The 25,972-nt window shown below is 32.3% G+C and overlaps 1 protein-coding gene and 2 non-coding genes across 4 annotated transcripts; 2 read left to right on the forward strand and 1 right to left on the reverse strand.

Annotated features, from left to right (window-relative positions):
• The first annotated feature begins 2,838 nt into the window (after positions 1 to 2,838).
• Positions 2,839 to 2,956, forward strand: LOC147064820 (5S ribosomal RNA). The gene has a single exon (XR_015071967.1). It is a non-coding gene; the product is annotated as a 5S ribosomal RNA (ribosomal RNA).
• A 1,427-nt stretch (positions 2,957 to 4,383) lies between these two features.
• Positions 4,384 to 4,455, forward strand: TRNAG-UCC (transfer RNA glycine (anticodon UCC)). Its single transcript has one exon. It is a non-coding gene; the product is annotated as a tRNA-Gly (tRNA).
• A 3,866-nt stretch (positions 4,456 to 8,321) lies between these two features.
• Positions 8,322 to 25,634, reverse strand: LOC147064822 (23 kDa integral membrane protein-like). Of its 2 annotated transcripts, XM_085957766.1 has the most exons (6): positions 25,516 to 25,634; positions 22,565 to 22,673; positions 17,551 to 17,739; positions 13,513 to 13,686; positions 12,127 to 12,396; positions 8,322 to 9,022 (listed from the first exon to the last, which is right to left on the reverse strand). In XM_085957766.1, the coding sequence occupies exons 2-6, from the start codon at positions 22,625 to 22,627 to the stop codon at positions 8,927 to 8,929; spliced, it is 792 nt and encodes a 263-aa protein (XP_085813892.1). In that variant the 5' UTR covers positions 22,628 to 22,673; positions 25,516 to 25,634; the 3' UTR covers positions 8,322 to 8,926. The 2 variants fall into 2 exon arrangements, with proteins under 2 accessions (XP_085813892.1, XP_085813891.1); XM_085957765.1 differs by lacking the exon at positions 25,516 to 25,634 and having other exon boundaries at positions 22,565 to 22,941.
• Positions 25,635 to 25,972: the final 338 nt, after the last annotated feature.

The raw sequence follows: 25,972 nt of genomic DNA on the forward strand, positions 1-25,972 counted from the left end.
AAGAAACTCAGGAAATAAAAATAGCAACGGTTCATTCTTCCCCTTCAAAATTTTAGGGTTTCGGGCCCGAACTCCCCCCCACCAGGAAAGGAATGAAGTGAAAAGAATACCTACTACATCTTAGTCAGGTCCTCATGACTAAGAATCGTGACGTGGATGATTTCGCTGTCAAGTCTTCTCAACGAGTTAGCACATTTTTTCTTGTCATTCTACAACACGCAAAGCTTGACGTGTCAGTGGCACTTATGAATAAAATTGGTGCACCCATCTGAGGCATCCAATGTTTGTTTTTTAATATTACTAGACACGAACGATTCTAATATTTTTTTTTCTTTTCACCATGTATGATCTTCCACAGAGTGGAGGTTTGTATTAACAGATTTTTGTTTTTACGATAAATGGATATTAGCCATTTGCTCAACCTATTAGGTCTATAAATACCGGGGATGGGCATATATGAGGTCAACGAGAGCCACATTCTGGATTTTCATGTTAAAGAGCCACACCAAAGTCATGTTCTCACGCAGTATTATTAACACAATCATTGCTAACCTTTTAATTACCACATTTAACTAACATGTTAATTATATCTAATGGCCAACGAATCCAAACGCGCCAGTCATGGTGTTAGCACTAAATGAGCACACAAATTCAAATTTAATTACATTCCTACACACATCTTAATTGCTATATAAAGTATAAACATAACTATAAAAAACAATAAAAAAAGAAAAAAGAAAATAATTAAGTAGTTCAAAATATATAAATAAAAATAAAATATAATAAAAAGTTTATTTATCATTTTTAGCTAAATCTTTAAAATTTTGTGCACACCCATACACCAATACGTGCGTCTTTGACAGTTTCATTCATATACGCGCATCTTGTCAATTAAAACATTTAGAAAGGAAAACTGGCGAAAAACAAGTATTGTGGAATGAATATACCTATATTTTTTATCAAGAGATATTGGGAAGCGCACTTACCCAATGAATTCAAACACTATTCGATAACCACATGTAAACACCAGTAGTTAGAGCTGCAGGCCAGGTGTTCATAGCAATACTCAAAGTGGGGAGTATCTGAGTACAAGGAATACACACAAAGATGTGCGAAAGTCTGCGGTAGTGTGACGAGAATCTATTAGCAGTAGGCGGGGTAAATGCGGAAGTCATTGGCACCCCTAGATTTTCTTAACCCCACCCTTTCCCGCTGCCTTCAAAACTCAATAATAAGTTATTATGGATTTTTTTTTAGAAATTGATCCCCGAACCATTTTCTTGTGAGCATTGACTGTAGGTATACTTAGAGTTAGGTTTCGGAAATTTCCCGACTGGAATTTTCGAGAAATTTTCGAGATTTTCTATCCCGAATCTCGAGAATTGAAATTTTTCACATTTCGGGAAATCCCGGATCTCGAAAATCTTTTCTCGGGATTCGGGATTTCTTTATTATCAAATATTAAATAAAAAATCTATATGAAAAAAGTGGACAAAAACACAAAACGTTCAAAGACTGATCGGGGCATTTGACACAATTAAGCCAACGTCGACTCAAAATGAGCGCAATTTTTGCAACTACAGGGAATTTTGTGTCTCAAAAGTCTACGCGATTGTCAGATGCAGCGATTGACAGTCTGTGTTTTTTGAAATTCCATTTTAATAAGTAATGTTTTGAAATATTTTAGTTTTCCAACTTCTATTTTGTTTGTCTTCTTACACAAATAAAAAAACATATTTTTTTTTGAATTTGTCTGTTTTTACACGATTTTAGGATTTTTACATGTTTTTTGATTTTCCTGATATCTCGAGAATTGAAAATGTCATCATTTCGGGAAATCCGAATCTCGAGATTGAGATTTTCTCGGGAAATACCCAACACTAGGTATACTTATGTTTTTTACATTTTCACACTTTTTTAATTTTCCTGAGTCTATAATGCAATTGATGGTTTAGACATGACTGGTAAATATGCATAGCAATAGGTAACTCACAATAGTCATAATATCTTCTAATAACAAAGAAAAACATTCAAACACTGCTCGTTTTGGGCATTACAAATAAATAAAACCAACCATTTATTAGAAAAAATGTGGGGTTTATGCGCTCCGGTGGTGTGGACTTACATTTCTTTACATCCCGCAGCTCGCACACAGATTTATGTGTACGATGACCATCCGTCATTTATTTAAGAGGACTGCACTATTTTTTTGTGAGAGGTGTCGTTTAGATTCATTTTAATTAGAAAGACCCACGTTAAATTAATTTGTCCTTTTATTGAAAGCCGTTTTTGTTTTAGTCGATCCTGAGAAAACACCGAATCACCTTAAAGTTTGGCAAATTAAAAGTAAAATAATATTTTATGGTACAACTCGGTTATGGGGAAGCCAGTGGCAAACACGTTTTGATAAGAGCTGATATACTGGATTATTTGTTAGGTTAGGTTAGGTTAGGTTTTCATTTTTGAATTCATTAATTTTGCCAAAATCGGCTATGACAATTAGCGCGGTTCCCGCCTGGGTTCCCCATAACCGACTTGTACCTACCTATTTTATTAATTTAGAATATTTAGTTAGAATTTGGATCAGTTTTTTTTTTGTTTTTGAAAATGAAACTAAATAAACAAAACAGTTTACGTAAGCAGTGTAGATTTGAATACAAGTTGATTTTCCATTTCTTTTGAATATTAATTATTTTATAAGTATAACTTATAATAATACCTTTAAATTTTATTTATATTATTGTCAAATATTTTAAATTAAATAATTTTTAAATTATTGTTAAAAATAGAACATTGTTGGCTTATTTCTATATGATAAATCAAAAAACAATTCATTTCGCCAACGACCATACCATGTTGAAAGCACCGGTTCTCGTCCGATCACCGAAGTTAAGCAACATTGGGCGCGGATAGTACTTGGATGGGTGCCGCTTGGGAACACCGCGTGCCGTTGGCTTTCCTTTTTGCATTTTACGGAAATTTTGCGCCTTGTTATTATCGTGTAAAAAGACGAGATGATGAATCATTTATAAACTACAATTTATCTCAAGTTTTATCAGAGGTTATAAATTAGAGACTGTGGGTAATTATGTCGAGTTATTTGGGTTGGATCAGTATTATGGAACTAGATTTAGGACAATTCGCCGCCGAGACAACTGAGCGCCAAGCAATCGAATGAAATTCTAAAATAAAAATCCGATCGTGAATTAGAGGTAAGTACTTTTAAAATATATAAGTATTTAATATTATTATGTACCTACTTATATTTAATTTTTTTATAAGTATTATTATTTCATAATTATTGGAAATTTTAATTAATATCATGCACACATCAATATTATTTAATTGTGCATGTGTTTAAGTTCCAACGAGAAGAGAGTTAAGTTCTTTTATATTGTTATATATCGCCTCAGGCATGATAATTCTCAATCCGCAATAAAAACATTATGTTGAGAGCAAAATTAATTAAAACTACTTACTAAGTATAAGATAGAAACTGATTAAAATTCCTCGTCTACTTTCTGTATAAAATCGTAAAGAACGTCTATTTTATTTCATTCGACAGTGCGGCGCCCAGTTGTCCCATTTACAGTAATATGTAGAAATTCCCACACCATAGTCATAATATCATAAGCCTCAAATAAATCCGGAGCATAGATCGATTGCCACTACAGTTATTATTTTTGAATTAAATCCCTCATTTTTCGCCCCAATGAAACGCATGATCTGCCTCCCCCTAAGGGACGTCACTGACTGTGGGAATTATTGGAATTTGTTTCAATTATTTCAAAGTATCTTTGTATAGAAACACTACATCTGTATATTTAACTTAATCTGAGCTCCCGTCTCTCTAGGGATCATAATATTACAATATACTCCATAACATGATGTATTTCAGTTATTAACTTTATAATAAAGTTAGAGTAAACATTTCATATGTCTGCCTATGTATATCTGTCTGTGACCAACGTATATAGATACCTATCTGTAAACAACTGTCCTAACACAAATTTCAAGAAACTAACGCACACTCACATCACGCCCAAACCGTTGCTATCACATTGCTATAACATTAAACATTGTTTGGACAGTCTATATCGTACAAATTTCCGTGCTTTAATTAAAACAACAAACTAACTACTTGTTGGTCAGTAGGTAATTTTGCACATGATTGTCACTATCGGCGGAATACCAAAGTCCAAAATACATGGATGGACATTTGTATCAAAACATTTTAAATACATTGTGTAAACAGTTTACATTGCTGACAGACAGATGTTTCTTGGTCTGGCCTATGCATTACATTAATTTCTTGTTAAATCACTTTCTAAATAATTTTTAGCATATAAATTTTAATTCTTTATTAATATATAATATGCACGAGCGATGGTGGTGTAATGGTCAGCATAGTTGCCTTCCAAGCAGTTGATCCGGGTTCGATTCCCGGCCGTCGCACACCTTTTTTATACATAAATTTTATATCATTTTTTCGTGTTCAATTTTCTTTAATGTATATTTCCTAAATTTTAATATCTTAAATTGTGTACGTGATCAGGTTGTTATGAGAAATATGTATCAGTGTTATTAGGTTTATGGTTTATACACGTATTATATTAAGGGGAGTGTTGCGGTACTTGAGACCAGTGGCAGCCGGTGGTCTTCAGAATAGTATTTTCTGGTAGTGCGCAATGGTTTACCTTTTATACCCTGCATTGGAGCATAGGGCAAGCACAAGTTCACGCCACTTCCCTCGGTTCAACGCCAACTCTTGCGCCTCCCGCCATGTCAGACCTGCAGCACGTAGGTCGCTTTTGTAGCACCGCTGCAGGGTGAGGGAGGGCCAGCCATAGCAACGGAACCCTTGAGGCTGTGCCATAAGGGTACGCAGTGTCACACTCTTTGGTTGCATCAGGAACACTTCCTAGCCACGTAAAGGTCGTAAAGCGTCTCTCCATGATTACCTTAATCACCGAAGGCTGCCGTGTCAATAAGCTAAGATAATATATTAGTGTAAAAAGACCGAAACGTTGAACTTCTCAGAAGGTAAATTAAATATGTCTTTGTTTATTTATTATATTTCTTAAAAAGAGTTTTTAAACAGTTCAAATGATTTAATATCAATAAAGAAAAATAAATGTCACGGTTTGTGACTTTACGCCCTGGGCAAACAATGCTTCAGCCAAATAAATAACCGCTGATATGTTTTTTTGTTTATTGAATGTATTTGAGTGGCTTAGAAATAAATGCGGTAGTTTGTATTTTCGTAAAAGTTTGGCGATTCATTAAATCTTAAATGTGAAATTGTTAAAAAATAACTCGCCAACATTGTTATAAAACAGAAACTGGCGTTTTTGTTTCTAGAGTCCTAATTTCGTGCGCCGATCTAAAAGTTTGTAAAAAATCTACACAAACGTCATTACGGGAACATTCGACCACGGTTTAAGAAGTATATAATGACCTCATTGTAATCCTGTGCAAACTGAAAATCTGCTTGGATCGTAATCGCTTTGCGCACGAACGGAGTATTGTTCATAGTTCGCGAAGTGAGTGATACACGTATGAATAACAATGAAAAGTTGAGCGATGTCTTCAAAGATGCAGGCGGTGCGTAGCACTTGGATGGTATTAGAGGAGCCGCCGCTGCTTGAGACATCTACTGATGGCATGACGAAACATAAAATTTAATACAGTTTACAGGGACACGGTAAGGGTAGCCGCCGCCCGGGTGCAATCCAAAATTGCCGACCCTAAAAAAAAAAGTGGAATTAATATGACAGAAATCAAAGAAATAATGTTGAGAGGCTTAATTAGATAATAAAACAACTTTTTATCTATTGAAATATTTTTTAATGCACATTAAGATATAAATCAGTATAAATACGATAAAACTGTAAACAATAATATTTTTGTACCGATAGACAATATTTATTTAATTTAAAATATTATACTAATTATAATTTAACTGTTATATAAACTAGGCACTTACTCTTTATTAAAGTATACGATAAAAGAATTAGTAGTTTGTTTAATATAACGTAACAATTTTCATTAAAAAATATATACAAATTGGATTAAATAAATATGCACTCTATTTTTATTAAAATAATTAATAGGCTCTTCAATGATACTTTTCTTTAAACCTTTGCAACCCTTTTTAAATAAGTCAATAATCGTTTAATTTTAAACGAAATTATTATTTGAATATGACACAGTAAACTAACATAAATGTTAAATGATTACATAATAAACGTTTGAAACGAAATTATAAAGACTAGCTTAAATAAATATCTATTAAATATTATTATATTATACATTGGAATATAAAAGCTTTCTTGTGCGAACATTATATGATACAATATTTGTATGCCTACCTGAAATAGTTGTATTTTTCATAATATGGGGGTTTTAAAACTATACAATAGAGTGATTTAGAAAATTAAACTGTGTAATATAATATCAATTTAAAATCTAATATTACTAATAATTTAACGATGGTGGTATAACGCATTATTTCTTAATATCTAGGTATTATAAATAAGGATATACTTAATACAATTTAAGAAATAAGAAAATATTTTAACACTTATAAATTATGGTAATGTAATTGTATTTCTTTTTAGATAAGTATTCGTAATTATATTTCTGCGCATCTATTATATACACAAGGCTGCTATTGGCGGCTTTCGAGGGTAGTTTATCATATCTATGTATTTAGACGGTTAATTGTTAAATTACGTTAACCGTCGAAACTGCCAAAAGATATAGATAGAGATATACTGTTTAGACGGCTAACTTATTGTAACAATAATTATTATAATACCTTAATACATAAATATGATAAACTATCATCGATAGCTGCCGATAGCAGCCTTGTGTATAGAATAGATGCGCTGATCTGTAATATGATTGATTGTGTGTTTATAATATTATAATATATTATAATAATGTATTCGATTATTTTTAATAAATTATAGAAAGGTATAATAAGGTAGGAGGGTACAAAGTCCTCAGTTTTAGGAAAATTATCATTAGTAAGTACATATGTTACACCGAATGTGCGAAATTGACTATTACATGAAATGTGAAAAATTTTGGCTAATTCATGTAATAGTCAAAAGCCTGTTGCCTTATTCATGAATTAGGTAATTTTTCTGCTGAGTACATGAATTCGCCACGGTATGGAATTCTTGAACTGTCAACATGACAGAAGAAAAAGTAAATTTAATACGGATGGTTTTATTAGTTATAATTGGACATAATATAATATTATTATTATTAGGTTAGGTTAGGTTAGGTTTTGTAATTCTGAATTAAATTATTCAACTGAATGTCCATTTTGAGGTTAGCTATCAAGTGTCAACAAACTATCACAAACATTCAATCGACCATTGCACAATTGATACCCAAGCACGAATCAAATCGCGAAAATACTTGTCAATAAAATTCTTCCGTTATCATAATTATTATAGTTCTAGATTTTTTTTGCGCATAGTAAATGGATATGAACGTCATTTTAGTTATTGATTGGTATATTTTTATATTATAATCAATGACATTTGACACATTTGTTTAGTTGCAAAAAACATCACGGAGCGCGATCATCTATTTTGACCATAGATAATATAAGTGTACATTTTGACCAATCCATGAGCATTTGATACATTTAGTTTAGTTGCAAAAAATACCACCGTAGCGCTACTATCTAATTTGTCCAAGACATGAAGTAGGCAGAAAAATTACTGCCGATTTCACGCACTCTCCAGATATTTTGTCTAATTCATGAATAAGGCAACGGGCTTGCATTTTTCATGATTTAGGCAAAATTTTGCCCATTTCATGTAATATTCAATTTCGCACATTCGGCGTAACACATACATCAGCATCGAGATGTATATGAATCCAAAAACCAAAATTTGGTCAAACGGAAAATGCTGTTAACAACTAATTTATTTTTAATACTAAAGAAACGCATGAGGGTTTATATACAAAACTACGATTTTTAAATTTAAAAAGATTGTTTTTGAATTGTCATCAATAATAATTATAAATTATTAGGCGGATACATAAAAATATTAAAAAAAGAAAGTAGTCATTACGTACATTTTGATATGGAAGTATGCATTGTACGTCATTATGTGTTTACATATCATATAAATCTTATTATTTGTTATATAAATAAGGACTGAGAAATTTTAATCGGGAATGTGACTAAATTCTATTTTTCTACATTAAAAATAAAGTGGAAAATGAAGAAAACCAACTACATTCAGTAGAAGTAATAATTTTGATTGAAACCCTTTTATTCAAAGGCATTTAAGCAAACAAAAAAACAACAAACAAAGATTCTTTATAATATAATATATTATATATATACGCATTTACACTCCAAACTTATTTTGGTAAACTGCTAAAAGTTGGTAAGTCTCAAAATCATGTTATGGAGTAAACAGTAATTGCAATTTGAAGTTTGACATGCCCTCTAAAATTAGGCAAAATGCTAATTTCTTTGTGCTTTATGCGTATATTCTATATATCGGATGACCTTGGATTTTTTTCTAGCATACAAATTTATATATGGACACACAATCCGTTATTAACCATAAATAATTAAATTATCGACTTACCAACTTTTGGCAGCAACCCACGATATGAGAGGTGGATAATTATTGAAAACAAGCCGAAAAACAAATTATCTACAAAATATTTGTTGAATTCAATATTATTTTGATCATACTAAACAATCAATAAATAACTTCAATGAGATATTAATAATGAAACACTAGATCAGGTTAAATATTGGATTTGTACCATATATTATTATATAATAATATAGATTATTGGTATTTTTACATTTTCTTAAATATCAAAGGAAAGACGAATGAAAGCAGGCAGTAACATGTCCCGGCCAACGCGCTGATGAAGGTGGTTACCCAGCTCGTGAGGTCCTTCCACTTTCAGTTTCCGTTTTCCCGTCACGCTTGATGGCCTGGGCAAGCATTATAGCCAAAACTATCCCCACCACCTGTTGAGAAAATCGCAAAATATCAGATTACTGGAAAACTAACATATTATAATAATATGCCTATCAGCCTATCACTTATCTACAAATAGATGATGGCAGAAATTTAATACTCAGTGTATTAAGCCCTACTAGAGAGCTAGTAATGCAGACCAAGTACCTAAGTGGACAACAAAAAATATGTATACTTGCTTTCCTTTTTTTAAAGTAAGAACTTCTTCGAAGTTGTCACCTTGGACGATGTCACCAAGAGTAACAATTTTGATAATAATGCAATCTTTTATCGTTTATTATGCTAGTAACTAATAGAGCCTCAAGAGTATCGTTTGTTCATTATTCTATGAATGGCAGAGTTCCCTCGCGAATATTATCTATGTAGGATCTCGACATTACGTTTGAGAGTAAACTGACGTTTAATAGCCATATAGTTTCCATTTTGTAACAAGGCCCTACAATTCAATGTTGGGCTTCGTCTTGCGTACTTCCGTGACATGAACTAACGTACAATGATGTCTTGTTTTTATAGTTGTTTTTTGTTGAATAGGTTCAAAGCAATCACAATTGTATAACATTTACATTATTACGGTGTAATACTAGTATTCCGCGGAAATTAGTTTGTAAAACGCTATTTTGGGAACCTATTGCTAAAATAAAATACCAATATTTATTTTTGATTTCTTATTGTTTATGGATTTAGAACGAAGGAGACTTGAACGGTTTAAGATAATCAAAACACTTTTAACATGAAACAAGTTGGATATCACTAAGCTAGAGTGATGACGAAGTGGTTTTATGACAAATGAAATGTTCTATACCATTACCATATATCAGTGACGAAGGGTAGAAGCAGACTGTTAAGAGCTGACATAAAAATTGCACACTAAACCTTGTCATTCATACGTATTTGTTTTTATTGAACTAAGATTACAAATTTCAGATAGTGTCAGTTAGTTTTTAAAGTTAAATTAAACCATGCCGAGTCAAAAATATTCGAGTATCTATAAAATAGGTATATAAAATTATGCCATTAAATCATACATACTTTTAGATATTTTATAGATAGAAGAACATTGTGTATCTATTATGGTTTGGACTAGACAGGGCTTAATAGATTTTAATAAATTAACCAACACCATCTCTAATATTAACGAAAATAAGTAAGTACCTATGACTGAACAAGTGTGGACTATTTTTGCTGGATCGCCCATAGCATACCAAAATTGTTACTGTTTGGTTTGTGCAGTGTTTAATTTTTTTTTTTAACTAACTAGCACCACCTGCATTTTTTATTCTTGGTTAAAAAAAGTATGGCTGAAAAAGTTTAGTGTGCACTATTTATGTGGGATCTTAACAGGCTACCTCCACCTCTCCTACTGCCATTTATAATAGGGTAAAACATATCGTGTACAATGTACGTGTTAGTATTAGATTTAAACAAAGTTGCCTCAATGAAAGCACATAAAAACTTATATGAAAAAGTTAAACAAATAAAATCATTTATAATCAGTAATCGTTGACATGCAATAGTGGTCCCTTGAGAGTACGTACCTACAGTGGTTTATTAAAGAGGAGGTTAGGAAAAGCAGGCTTTAAACGTTTTATTTCTGTAAGTATAATAGCTTTCATACAGTTATTTGTAAGAAAAATAAAATAAATATTATACAAATCATTTTACTATTACGCGTATTATGTAAACACGGTGAAGTCAATCATTACATATTTAATTTTGTTTGGATTGTGTACAACATTTTAACTTCTATACAATACAATAATCGATTACTTACATATTTTATGTTTAGTTTTTATGGAATGACGGGTATGTACAATCATCAGTTATAGTTATTAGCTTAATTATTCATCAGTATACGACTATATCATTCGACATTAAGGGGCGTGCCAATGATTTATCCCAAATATAGTAATAATAAGTGTTCTGTAGACGGTATAAAACAATTTTCCTTTGTCCATGGGTTTGAGTAAAAAGCCATTTTTAATAAACCCGCATGAAAATTGTCTCAAAATAATCATACGTAGGTATGTAGCATCTTCTTAAGTGTGCCCGGATCATTCATTACACACAAGTTTTTGTGTTCATAATTTTTATCTCACAATTATTTTAATGTATTGTTTTTTTTGACTTAATATTTCCATTTATAAAGGACTGTTTTACATTTGTCCAAAATGGAAATTCCTACGTATCTGCGACAATGCCAATTGTCAACATTTTTTAATGTGGCTTAGATCTGCATCTGTCAAACTATAACGAGAGTGTCCAATCATTTATTTTCTTTTACGACCCGTTTAAAATAAACGATTCTTTTATTTACGTGCCGGTTCATTTTTCAAATTTAATATTTAGTTTGATACGTATCTTTTCATTCACATTATTCCACTTAATACGTATTCTCCCTTTCAGGCTTTCTCCCACGCATTTATACACATTTTCTCTTATGCGTTGTAGATAAATCAAGAAAAATAATAAAAGGTGATGCTTTTGTTACGAGAGATTAATCGATTCAAAAGTGCATACCCTTCAACCGAGAATGACCTCTCAATTATCCTAACTCTATGACTTTAATGGATTGCCTACACTTAACATTTTTTTTTTAAATAAATTTGTGTGAACTTAATTTACCATATTGTTGTGCATTCCTTCTTCATATAGACGTATAAGTAATATATCCACATACATATAATGTATTCGCGAAGAATTTTACAGGTGAAGGATTGTTGAGAGGATTTTTTGGTGAGACTTCTAGCAAATGCAAAATCAATTAATACATAATGTAAAGGTTGTGATGGATCAGTTATATGCGATTCCTATACGGTCGGCTACGTGATACGTGTGAATAATAAATTACACCACGTTTATAAGATCAGAAGAAAAACTGAATGAGATAAATCCACAATGTGTCAATAACTGTAGGAGAAAAGCGGAGACCAAGTGAAATCGTTGACCAATGTCCACTACAGGACATAACTCCACTATGGAATCAGAAACATCTTCTTTATATAAGTACTTACATATTTTTTCGTCGGAATTCTTACTTATAACATTGGTGCTAACTATGTTTTCAAAAGCATCAAAATTTCACATGATTACGTACCTCTATGAAGCAAAAAACGATTCCCGTAACTATGACTCCTATACCAGCGCCGTGTATGGTCTCAAGTATTTTGTCTTCGCATCCCACCATGTAGTAGGCTCTCTGGACCACGCACTCGCTGCGACGGGCCTGTTCATTGGCCAGTGCTTGATTAGCACTCGGAGCGTCTCCACCGCCGTTATTTCCTGGGCAGCAAGACGCTGGTGGGACGGGCACGTTGTTGGTGACTTCGTTGTAGTCCTCTGGGCCGATTACTCCACAGCATCCAAGCTATGAAGGTATGGAGTATCATTTCACCATATAAACTATAAAGCGACTAAATTTAAGGAAGGTTAGATGGTATAACCAGTTTATCCTATTATGTGTTCCAAAATAATGAAACGTTAATTGATTTTATTCCAAAATGTCTTAACACTTAAACATACTTTTAAGTTAGTTCAATTATTCGTTAAATTAATACATATGGTCCAGAAAGTTGTGAGTTATCATATAACTTCACAAACACCAGTGTCCTGGATTCACATTAGTAAGTATTGATACCATGGCCCCCACAAGGGGGGTGGCTGACAGGGCTCTAGCTTGGGGGCCCGGGCTCAGGTGGGGCCCGGCGAGGCCAGTCGACCAGATAAGTGAGATAAACACAAATTTGTTTTAATAGTAAAAAAAGTCGTCTGCGGCGCTATTTTTTCAATAATGTTATTACTTAAATTTATATGGTTGTACGATAAATTTTTTAATTGTGTATCGATACTCAACAACTCCTTAATTCAAATAGATGTATTATAATATACAACAAAAAAACACTAAATATACACATTAATTTTACCACGTACACCATTTGGAAAGCGCTAATGAGAGCATCACATGGCCTATATCCTTAGAGATAGATAGGAGGCCCGCCAAAGATCCTAGCATGGGGGCCCGGTGCAGGATGTGGGGGCTATGATTGATACATAACACATATGTTTTCACCCTGTCGTGATAAATCCATAACGATCACTAATAACTTCACTATCCTTCAGTGACGTATATTTATATTAGATGCTGAGTGGCTTTTCGTATACATAACAATATAAGAAACGCAATTTTTTTGTGATTCATCTACCTGAGAAAATATGTAAAGCCATGGTGCAAAGTCCGGAAGCGATCGTGGCTCTTACTCTTGACCTCCGTAGCTTGGTATTCGGTGAGAACCACTAGCGTGTATCGAATTCATCTGCATAATAATTATGATAGATCCCATTCTTCGTGTTCTAGCTTGGCATTGTAAAGGCTTGCTTTAATTTGATACGTGTTATATTATGAACTTATGATAATATTACATACATATAATTAGTCTGTTTGACGTCTAGTTGTCATTTATATTATTAAATCGTGATTTCTTACATTCTTTTGCAGGTTATTCCAGAATCCTTGATGTCCAGGGCTGGCCGCTTTGTGTTTGATGAATGACTCCCTGAGATGCTTCTTGACGGTGGTTTCCATTTGAGGTCGCAGAGCCGCTGCAGCGATTGCCACCGACAGTTCCAAAATGATGATCAGGATGAGACAACCAGCAAACTGTTTTAGTAACAATTCAGTTGTTTCAGTTCATTTTTATGGTTAACTTTTAATAAAAAAATTATGTACAAACCTAAATTTCCGTTTTATATAAGTAATAAACGTTTTGAATTACATAACATTCCGATTTACAGGTAGGTATAGAAATTAAAATCACAATAGAGAATTGGAATTTCTTAATTATTAACCAATGGTCGAATACAATAATTATAACATATATTATAATGTATGATTATTATAAATATACACCGATACAATCGTTGCCTTGGTGGAAGTGTTACCAACCGTACTATAATTTTGATTTCGCGAAAAATGTAAAATACTATAATTTTACGCCAAATATATCAAAATACTATAATTTTAAAGGATTCAAAGCAAAAAATGTTCCTGTACTATGTTTTTTACAGAAATACTATAATTTTTACGCGTTTGTACTATAATCAGCACAGAAAAATATGGCAACACTGCTTGGTGGTGAACTGCCCCACTCCATGCATGACGTCTAAAAATGGTACCATATTTTTAAATACCAACAAAATCGTATGGTAGTAACATTATAATAATATGTTATAAAAGGTTTAACTGCCTAATGTTTTTATATTCATCAATTGAGAAATATTGTTATTTATGAAATTTATTGTGAAAAATATATTGTGTTTGAGAAGATATAGGTATATTTTTAAATATATCAAATCCAGAAACATCGAAAGATCTGTTAATCACCACCAAACAAACAAAAATCAGTCTGAAAGTTCTTCATTATTTAACACAATGGGTAGATTAAAGACTTTGATTATGAAAGTTAACTACACCGAAATCGATTTTACTATCTGTATCCATAAACCATAAAATTATCAGTAACGAGCAGCATGTCATAATATATTATATAATAATTTACATCAGTAATTTGAGGAGCATTGTATTTCATCCTATAGATATAAAATTAATTAAAATAAGAATACTTCTATGTTTTCTTATCATTAGTATGCCTGGCTATTTTTTTATAATATTCAAATTTCGCGCCATTTGCGCTGCCTGACTGAACTGTACGCAAAACGCCCAAATCCCAAAGACTAAGGTGGGCTGGACACGTTGAGAGAATTCCTGAGCACAGGACGCCAAAGATCATGACCAAGTGGATCCCACAGTGGAAACGGTCTAGGGGCAGACCAAAGAAGAGGTGGGCTGACTGTATCGAAGAGGACTGGAGAAAGATGGGGAGGGCTGGAGACTGGAGAGGAGCAGCCAGGGAAAGGAGCGTGTGGAGGACAATTGTAGAGGAGGCCAAATCCCGCCCCGGGATGTAGTGCCGAGAAAGAAGAGAGAAGAAGAAGAATAATTCACATCAGTAATTTGAGGAGCATTGTATTTCATCCTATAGATATAAAATTAATTAAAATAAGAATACTTCTATGTTTTCTTATCATTAGTATGCCTGGCTATTTTTTATAATATTCAATTTTCGCGCCATTTGCGCTGCCTGACTGAACTGTACGCAAAACGCCGAGAGAACGATATCGGGCGACACGAGTGCCTTTGGTTCTTCGGCTAGACGTGAAAAAAAAGTTTTAAAAATTTAATCACGTCATTTTTGTTGTTCAGTGACTAGGGAAGATCCCGTAATGAAATTAGGTATTTAAGGTAAGTATGTTTAACAATATGATGACTTATGTTTTTGGCTGTGTTTAAGTACTAACACTTGTATAAATAAACACGATTGTGAGATAGTGACGGTATAGAAAAATGGCGTAATATGATTTATTACTCAACCCTTGTAAGGATATCCCAACTACTAGCTCTCTGTCGTCAATTATAAACTAACCCTTAGGGTTACTCCATATAGATATAACAACAATTATTAAATAAAAATGAAATTTCCTTCTAAAATATATCATGATGTATGAAGGAAAACTGACTTTACTGAACGACTGGGGACTTCAAATATGATTATGGTTATTTCACATGATTTAGCAAAAAATGAGCATTGGCCAAGTGTGCTTTTGAATTCGCGTGATATGCCAAACATGTTGTGCAAGTCACATACATATGGAATGGGAAATTTCAAATTATGTTGCCGTTATCAAAAGATTTATACCGTATAAATAATTATTCTGTATTGCCATCGTTGAAAGAGCCGCTTTTGTATTAAAATTTACAACAGGCAACTCAAGTTTTTTTGTTGTTATCATTAATGGCAACACTTCTCGACGTAGTTAATTTACAAGGCCCTTGTATTAAAGTACCGACTGTGAAAATAGTGGTCGGAAAATATGGATAAATATGGCCATACAACTGATTAAATATGTTTTATGGTGAATTATTATTATATTATTAAATAATATATGATTTTTTCATAACGACAATATTGTTTTATTATTCCATAAAATCATAATGAATTTCAACTTAAAACTAATAAAATGGTATGTCCGTAGCAACACACTATTCAATGTGAGATTATGACTATAATAACGATTATAATCTGTTGTATAATATTTAATTATATTTTATTCAAATACTGAGTACATGGAAAATGTATGAATGCACCATCAATTATTGTACATTATGGCTACCCGCCCACGTTGAACTCACGTCGCAGCAACTGTAGCAACCTCCCCCCTTGTATACCGTGCAACACACACTCGACCGTATTACTCCTGCAATCGCTAATGTGGAAAGGTGAAATAGGTGAATAGGCATGCGGACGGGGTCGAACGCAACGGTTCTCAGCGGTGTACAGAGGTGGAAAAGTTGTTGCGACGTGTGGTTCGCCATGGGCGGCACCAAACATTGGAGCAGCCTCAGAAACACATATATTATAAAAAACATGGACTGAGTGTAATTTGAACATATACTTTTGCTTAGAAGGTGAGTCAATTATTTAGCCAGGTTAGGTATGTTGGATAAACCACTCGAGCGATAAGGAAAGGTTGGGTGTTCGAATTGCCCTCGGTCCCATAAGTAATGTGAATTGATGACTAATAGGATATCTCAGGTTGTTCCGTGATAAGTGTTTTTAATAATAACATATTATTAAGACAGTTTCAATAAGCACTCTATTTGCGAAACTCCCTGAAAATAATGCTGTTTTATGAATAACAGAAAATATTTATCTACTGTATATTTGAAAGTTTACAAAAAATATTCTTCTAAATGTAAATTATTTAATTACCTAAGATATATCATCATAAATCGTCGGGTGTTCGAATTTAGAACTAAGCTCATCACAGTATAAAAAGTTTTGAATAATATGTCAAATGTTAGCATGTGACGTCCTCACTCAGCAGACAACTAATACTGGTAGATCTATATCATAACATTTTAATATTTTGTCAGAATACTATGTTCATTAAAAAAACAATTAATTAAATTATACCCTTTCTAAACCAAACCATAATAGTTTAGGTATGCTTTGGGCTATCCAACAAAAATAGTGCACACTTTTTCGGTCATACTTATTTAAGAATACATATTATTACAGACAGTGTTGATTAGTTTTTTTTTAATTCACTAACCCTGCCTTTCCAAACCATAATCGATACAAAATATTCTTCTATCTATGAAATATCTAAAATTAAGTATCGTTGAATGGCATAATTTTAGATATTTTATAGATAAACAAATATTTTTTATCTACAGACTGTAGTTTTAGTTCAATGAAAACAAATACGTTTGACTGAGAAAGTTTAGTGTGCACTATTTATGTCGGATCTTAACAGCCTACGTCCACCTTTCGCTACTGGTACCTATCATGTTTTACCATCTAGAATTATACATTATAATGAATTCATTGTACTTTATATAAATAACTTTTTGGCATTAGAGAGTTGACAGTAAACAAAATATGTTTGATCATTTAGCACTTACCAGATATAATAATTTGGTGCTTTCTTTGATGGCACCGAAGCACCCGAATGCTGCTATGAGGACAATCAGTATTCCGATGACTATGAGGATGATGTCAGTTTCTATCCCACTGACATCTCCCATATTCGAATACTCTTTGACATACGAGATGTCTATTGAAGCTGCCACTATTATAAGGATGCCGAGGATCTGTGGAGAAAAGAAACACATTGTATATTACTCAACATTGTTTATGGTGTATCCAGGGAACTCAGATATAATGAGAACTGAAATACCTAACAGATGTGGAGAAGCAGACAACCGATCTCGAGTGTGGAAGAATACGGGATAAACTTCAACATCTTTCAAGAATACGTCATCGTTGAATACTGACAATTGCTCTAGGTTTATGCAATGACGCTCGTTTAATATTGGTGTATTGAAGGTTGCAACACACACTATTGCACGTCTATAATGAATGCGTGGTTCATTTTTGTAGGACACTCACACATTCAAAACCCTGCGTCAAAATGTAGTGTATTGGGGTATAGCCTATCGGAATTATAATATGTATTAATCTGTTATGTGGATCTATTAATTCATTATTCTTACATACACATATATTATATACCTACTTATTGAGTTTGAATTTTCGTCTCACTAAAAGTCCCCGCACTTATTTCGGGACATAATAATTACATATGCCCAGCGGTAATTTTATATGACACAATTGATTTATCAGAATATACAAAAGGGGGCCTCGAAACAGTACAAATTAGTCATACAGTCATTAAATGATACCATATTCTTAAAAATATTGAAATTAATATCAAAAGAGGCTATAACATCACTATTATATCAGACACACGTAAGTACCTACCTACTTGTATACAAAACAATAAATCAACCACTTTTATTATTGTGTGTCATCGCTATCGTATTCAATAATATTTGGATAGGGAAGACATACGTTTTTATGTTTACTAGGTAGGTAAGTAGGTTGGTAGTTGGAATTGGCTTAATATCAATCAGTAACTCGGGTCTCCAAATCCCTAAACCTGACACTCTATAATATATGACTATATATTTCAACCCTTAATTGCATGGTGTTGCCTCTCAGCAATAAACTGTATTATTCTTTTTATTTTTTTGGTGAATGAAATTTTATTTAAAAGTTTGCAGTTCTCTGCAGTTGACTAAATGTACTGACAAAATCGTTATAGTCTTTATTAATAGGTGCCACTATTAATTTATAATAAAATTACAGATTAAATGTGATCGATTAGAAAAGTAATATGTAAGTAAATTGAAGGGTTGCCATCACGCATTTAAGGTTTAATGTATATAGATAGCTATACACATGAAATTTGAATTGATTTATCTTATTGAGAATTTGTGATTGATTATAATATTATATTATTTTAAATAATATGTGCGTAATTTTCAAGCCGATGGCGTCGGTTGTATATTGGCTATCGGAGAGAAAACAGACATCTGCGTGTGCACTTTGACATAAAAACTGGTTTCAAATCAAATTTTGTGTAAAAATCGTAAAAAAAACCTCTACTGAAACGATGTAGGTAACCGTTTAACGTGGCGTATTATGATGATAGTATGAAAAATTTGAGTATATTTGAGTAGCATAACTGGTTCTAAAATGAAAGAAAGATTTCTGTAAAGTTGCAAACATTTCACCAAGTCAAACTGCGATCACAGCGAGTCTTTCTGGTTAAAAATGCGATCACCCGGTTTTGACCATTCATCTGTCTACTCAACTCCATGTGATGAAAAAAAAAAATTGCGGTGGGGTTTACAATATAACTGATATCCAACGGGAGGAAAGTACTCAGTATTACGGAAAATGAGTTAAAAGCCTACTTTCAGAAATGAAAACAACGTTTAAGTCAGTTTATATGCATGCACAATTGTAAAATACGTGAGTATATTTTTGAAAGGTGCATTGCCAGGTGGTATTAAGTTGTGTATGTTACTGTGTATGAATTATAAGTTAATTTATAAGTAGCATTTTATTATACATAACCGATTGTTTTTCATAATAAATTGATTGATTTGATATTTTAACAATCTTGGCCGACCATAACTTCTAGGCTTTTTTGTACCTATTTCTGACAATTCAATTAAATACGACCAGGTTTGTGTAATAAGTCATTTGAAAATGAAAACATAGTTTTTTTTAAATTATTATTGTCTTTTACTCCTCTTCATTGAAAATGCATTTTTTTTCAAAAGAATTTAAGACATAAAAACTATTTTTAGAATGATCGTAGAAAACAATAAGCGTATTCCTGAGGCTTTTCAAAGTTATGTACATATTATTATATATAAATAAACAGCCGGAATTTTAGACAATTTGATGATAGAAAATAGAATAAATTAATTTCCGGTAATACAGGTAAGTAATATTTTCCTCTACAAAAGTGGCATAACTACACGTTATAAGTGAATTTTACGCAAACATAATATGTAGAAAATATACATTATAGTTGTTTATTCAAATAGCAGATCGCAGAACGGCATTGAGACCGGGTGACATTTTCTTCGTTTCGTATCTGCATTCGTTAAGTGTACCTACAGGTTGTGATTAAGAAATCTCGTCTCGAGAATTTTCGAGAAATATTCAGAAAACGTCAATCTCGAATCGAATTCGAGAAATTGTAACTATGCATAAAATAAATAACGAATGGAAAAGTTAAAATCGCAAAAAAGCTGCCGATTAGAATCGAAATTTTAAAAAAATCGTCGTTTAAAAAATTGAGGCATAAAATAAAAGCTTTAAAAGAAACTCTCCATTTTGATTCCGAATTGAACATCTCACAGTTCACACTAAAAAAAATTGCCTTGTTCCTAGATTATTTTTTAAAAAAAATCGAGCTTCTCGAGAATTCTCACGTATCAAGAAATGAAAAAAGTCGAGAAATCACACGCTCTCCTTCAGGGGAAAGGTACCGTACAGGATCGATTTGTGGAAACTGACTGTGTAAGTAAACCAGGTGTAAACATATAAAATGAATTATTTATTTTTAATTATTACACTCTTCAGAAGAAAAATCTACGGCAGATATATATGGAACCGTGGTCAGAGGTGGGCTGCGTATTACCAAGTCTAATGGTGAAATGCGTAGGTAGGTACCAGAATTCGAAAATCAGCAATATTTTTGAACCCAGAGGCTGAAATAACCCCATCGTGAACTGCGTTCACTGGAGAACAGATGAGAGGGGTAGTCTTCATAGTGTCATGAGATAAGTTAGTGGAGAGGGATATGGTGACCACATTGATCCGGAATATAAGAAATACCATGGGGTGGCTTTCAAATTTTAGTAATACTTGTCGAAGAAGCGGGCATATTTTCATTACTATGTTAAATCTTTTTTATGAGACACGTACTACTTACTTTTCAAGTTCCGAACTCGGCAAATTACTTATCATGAGTATACGTATACTAGTATCTACATACATCGAAGAGAAATACATATCAGTGGCTGCTTTAACACCATATACATAAGTGCACTGCACTCCTCATAATTTTCTAAATCATAACTCTATGTATGCATATGTAATTCACAAAACACCATTCATTATCGCACTGCATATTATAATATGGTATTAAAATAATACTGAGGCAATCACACGCCCGCCCATATTGTTATAGTGTTGCCAATAGAGAAAATTCTTCACAAAATTATGCCACATTATTATTTAAAAAAAGATTACCAGTTGAATGTTTTGTGTAGAATGAGATTATACAGTTTTTAGGTGCGAAAAAACCTCCGAATATGTCGTCACGTGGTGTTACGCAACGCGCCTTGGAATAAAGTATTGTGTCTTATAATAAAATTATGATATGTTGGATCTTTTAAGCTTCGTAACAACACAATACAGAAACAAAAAATCGATATAATATTATTTAAGAAACAAAAAAAAATTACATTTTGTTATAAAATAACTTATAAAAACCATATACTTAAGTATTTCAGGTTAATAATCAGTCAGTATTGAACCGGTGCCGGTTTTCAAAATACCTATTACCATGGAATTCATGTATGTACAAGAGAAGTATAATAATATGAAGGATTAATAAGTAGGTAAGTAAGTATTTTGTGAATGTGAGTATGCTTAAATGCTAAAGAACTCTTAAATGAATAAACCCATTTCTTTCAAACTACATATTAAATCAGTAAAGTCTGAACACGTTATTTTGTTAATTAATGACAAAAACTGTATTATTTAATTTAATACGATATAATTTGAACTATTTAAAGCATGCAATTCCAACCTTCAATGCGTGGGTTATGAAAGTTTCTTTACCACCAAAAAGAATACTATTTTATTTTATATTTGAAGAGCTTTAATGCACTTTATAAATGAAAAAATAAACCACCGGTCACCACTGTAATATTATTTATTTTACTAATTTATCATTTATTTAAACTTTAAACTGTAATCTAATTTCCTGCTTTCTCTTAATTAAATTATATTCGGAATTAGAGTGCGGAATTGGTTCGTAAATGAATCATTTATTATTCATACATGATTTAAATACTTTATTAATTTCAAAGTCAACTTTTATTGTGCTCAAACAATGTCCTTTTAGTTATTGTATAAAATTATACACTAAGTATAACAATTTCAGTGTTTTTATTGGTTTAGTTGTATTATATTGTTCGCTAGCTACCCTCCCAAAAAATGTTTTGAATTCTGCACGGAATAACTTTTACTGACACTGTTTTAGGATACTAAAGATGACACTTATTTTCGCTATACTATGCCTAACACCCTCGATGTTGAATTTATTCATGCTTTACCAATTTTTTTCATGAACTCTTTTTATATGTACACAATATTTTTGTTCAGACCATTAAATATTTGTGTGCATACAAAAAACTACTCTATTTTAATTATGTGAATATCAAAAACTACGTGTTTTGAAAAATTATTATTAAAAGAACAAAAATATTAATCTTATAAAATAACTATAATCTAGATATTATATTATTACTAATAATGAAAACTTACCGCAAATATTGCGTTGAACAAGAATAGTAGATATTTGATTGCAGTCATTCCACAGGACTCCATATTGATAGATTTTGTTTAATGCTGTTCGTATAAAACAATCACAAACCTTTTCACAGGAAATAAAATCAATAACAAATATTTTTTAAATTTCACAATAATTTATAATTCCACAACATCTAAACTGAGTATATTATCAGATTTTAATTAGGTTGAAAATAGTTATTAACAAGAGTTATTAGTTTGGGTAATTAAGCGTAGCATCTCTGATTGTTCTATAGATAGCTTTGAAGCTAAATCAGGTTTTCTTTGTCACTTATAAATGGCGCTGTGCGTGGCGTCGCGGCGGTCAACATCCAGGCGTCGACTTTAACAGTGAGCGTCGGTCGAACTGTGGCCAATTTTCACCTCCCTACTCATTTGCCGCAAAAGTTCCATGGAAAATCGAAACACTTTCGTCATCGTCAAAGGCTTAACCTACATTTTACCATGACTTCATAGGTAGAGGGCAATTTTTTGTGTGTTTGGAGACTTCGGCACCGCCTGGCGGTGGACAATAGAAAGCTTTGCGAAAGAAAGTTAATTAATCATTTTGAAAAATCATTTATTTCCCGCGTATATCGAAGAGTTATAGTGAAACGATTTCGTTTTCAAGGAATAGCCGATTCATACAATTGCGTCAGGTTAATTCAGCCAAGTATCGATTGCTATTAATTATTGTAATACAATTTGAAAAAGAAATTCAGAATGTTATGCTAAGGTCATGTTGATTTATGCAATATTATTATGAGAGATTTATTAATCTCCAAATGATATGTTAAAGGTATCATGATTTCATGTATGTATTGATCAAAATAGAAATAAAATATAATGAAGTCTGAAAATTAAGGATAGTTTTAAAACGTGTAGTTTTGTTTTGTTTTAGTTTTGTCGATTTTTTCACTATCTGTGCTTTTTCAGCGATTGTTGAAAACTATTGCAGCAATACTCTATTAAGTACTCTATTCTAAACTCGGTGGCGGCTTATCAGGCAATCTAAGAGAATCTCCGAACTTGACATAAAATTCTAGCAAAAATTACACGAAAAAGGTAGTAAATTGATTTACGCAATGATGTTAAATTCCATAAAACTAGCTTTGTCAATATTGTACAAAATAAAAATGAAATTTTGAATTTAAATTTGTTACTGCATGTAGTTTGATTGGGTTATTTATTATTAAATTTATCGTAGGGGCATTCGAATCCAGTGACGTCCCGTGGGGGTAGGCAGATTGAGCGTCGCTTGGGGGCGGCAGTTACTTGAAGGGCGGCAAATCGAGGAGAAACATTAGATATAATATAGGAATAGATACCTAAACTTGGTAATAACGGAAATATCTTTCCATTAAAAAAATCATCTCACCGGTTGGTAAATGTTTAGTATATTAAGTAAGTAATATTTTCATTTGTTGGGTTCGCGATGTCTAGTTTACTTCTGTTGTCCTTGGACGTCACGTCCTTGATGACCAGCAATGACACGTGCAGATTTGCGAATTATAATTGAATTATAGGTAGGTACATACTTACCTAATTAATTTATCTAAATATTTTTACCAGTGATTCGCGAGTTTTAAAAGTTGTCAGGTGTATCTTTAAATGTATCTGAAACTGTGGACTCTCAATATTGTCTATTGAAGTAGTGATGGCATTTAAATTAGATTTTGTGATCTAATATATTTTGTTAGTAATGTATCAATACAATATATTTCTTCGATATTGGAGTCATGAAAGGATGATGGAAAAAATACTGTATAAAAATGGGGTGGCATTTTGGCGATGCCTAGGGGCGGCATTTTGTCTAGGGACGTCGCTGTTCGAATCATAATAACGATAACCCGGATAACTTTTTTACAATATTATTTCTAACAAAATATCTGTTTTTCTCAACGGAAAAATGTAATTTAAATAAATAAGTATTGTCGATATTTTATTAATTGAGTTTAAATTTAGAAATATTGAAATTTCTTTCTGAAGGGAAAAATGTTCAATAATGGGCGGTTCTGAAAACGAAAAAACAATATATGATCGCAAATGTTAATAAAGTTTTCAATAGGCAGACTATGAAATATTATATTCCCGTTATTGAAAATCCTGTTTGGTAGTGCAGTCCCTAGTATGCGTATACCCAGGAGCGCACACAAAAAGTGGTATGGGGGGGGGGTCCGTCTAGAGAAAATATTTAAGTATAATAATTTATTTATGAAAACAAAATATGAGATTTACATTATAACAAATATTACCATCACAAGAGAGAAGAAGGGATTATATAAAATAATAATAAGTAATAAATAAAAAAAGTAAAATAAAATTAAAACCCTACTTACCTAAGTACAATTTTATACAAACAAATAAAATTTAGAATACAAAATACATAGCACGTCTCCGAAAATGTCTACGTCTTTGGGGAGCGCATTGACTAGTCTTGCACCCAGGGAACTCAGAAATAATGGGAACTGAAATACCCAACGGGTAAGGCGATAGCAGGTAACCGTCTCGAGTAAGGAGGAATCCGGGATAAACTTACACATGTGTCAAGAATACGTTTTACGTCGAATACTGAAAACTGCTCTTGGTTTATGCATTTACGTTCATGTAATGTTGGTGTATTACACACACTATTGCACGTGCATAATGCGTGCTTCATTTTCGTAGGACACTCACATATTCAAAAACCCTGCTTCAACGTGCTACGTATTGAATATAGCCTATCGGTATTCTATTTATTATCTAGTCTGTGCTTGCACCCATTGCTAATGGTGTGTGATAGAGGGAATGGGTCAACTGGACGCCAGGACAATTGGACACCGCACTGTCTTAGACACGTATACAGAACGTAGATACTTAGTAGTTTTAATTCAAATTCCGGACCCAAAGCCCCCCCCCCCCTCTTTTATGTGTGCACTTGCACATACCTCAAACAACTACGAAAAAGGTCTGGAGTGAAAAAATATAAATTCACTAATTTAAAACAAATATATCGTTCACAATATGAGTCGCAATAATATAACATTCAGTTATTCATTGTCAAATCGTATTACTTCTGCAGAATAAAATTAGGTCTGATAGCCTGACTGAAGTCACTGTAAATAATTTATTTAAATAATGCATATTACCTAATTATGTTATTCAGAGAAATGTCATGACATAACTATTATTTGCGAATGCGTATGAATAAAATACACACTATGTAATAAATAATGTATTAGTAATTATTATAATTATTAATATAATTATTACCTAAAAGTAAATATAACTGAAAATGCATAAGCAATTTATGAAAAAATGTTTCATATTATAAACATATTAATATATATATATATATATATAATAACCCGTTTACACGTGCACGTATTTACTGCTGACAGTTTA

Source organism: Rhyacophila brunnea, unplaced genomic scaffold, assembly GCF_057557595.1.
Source record: "Rhyacophila brunnea isolate RB1 unplaced genomic scaffold, BYU_Rbru_1.0 scaffold_7, whole genome shotgun sequence".
Classification (NCBI taxonomy): Eukaryota; Metazoa; Arthropoda; class Insecta; order Trichoptera; family Rhyacophilidae; genus Rhyacophila; species Rhyacophila brunnea.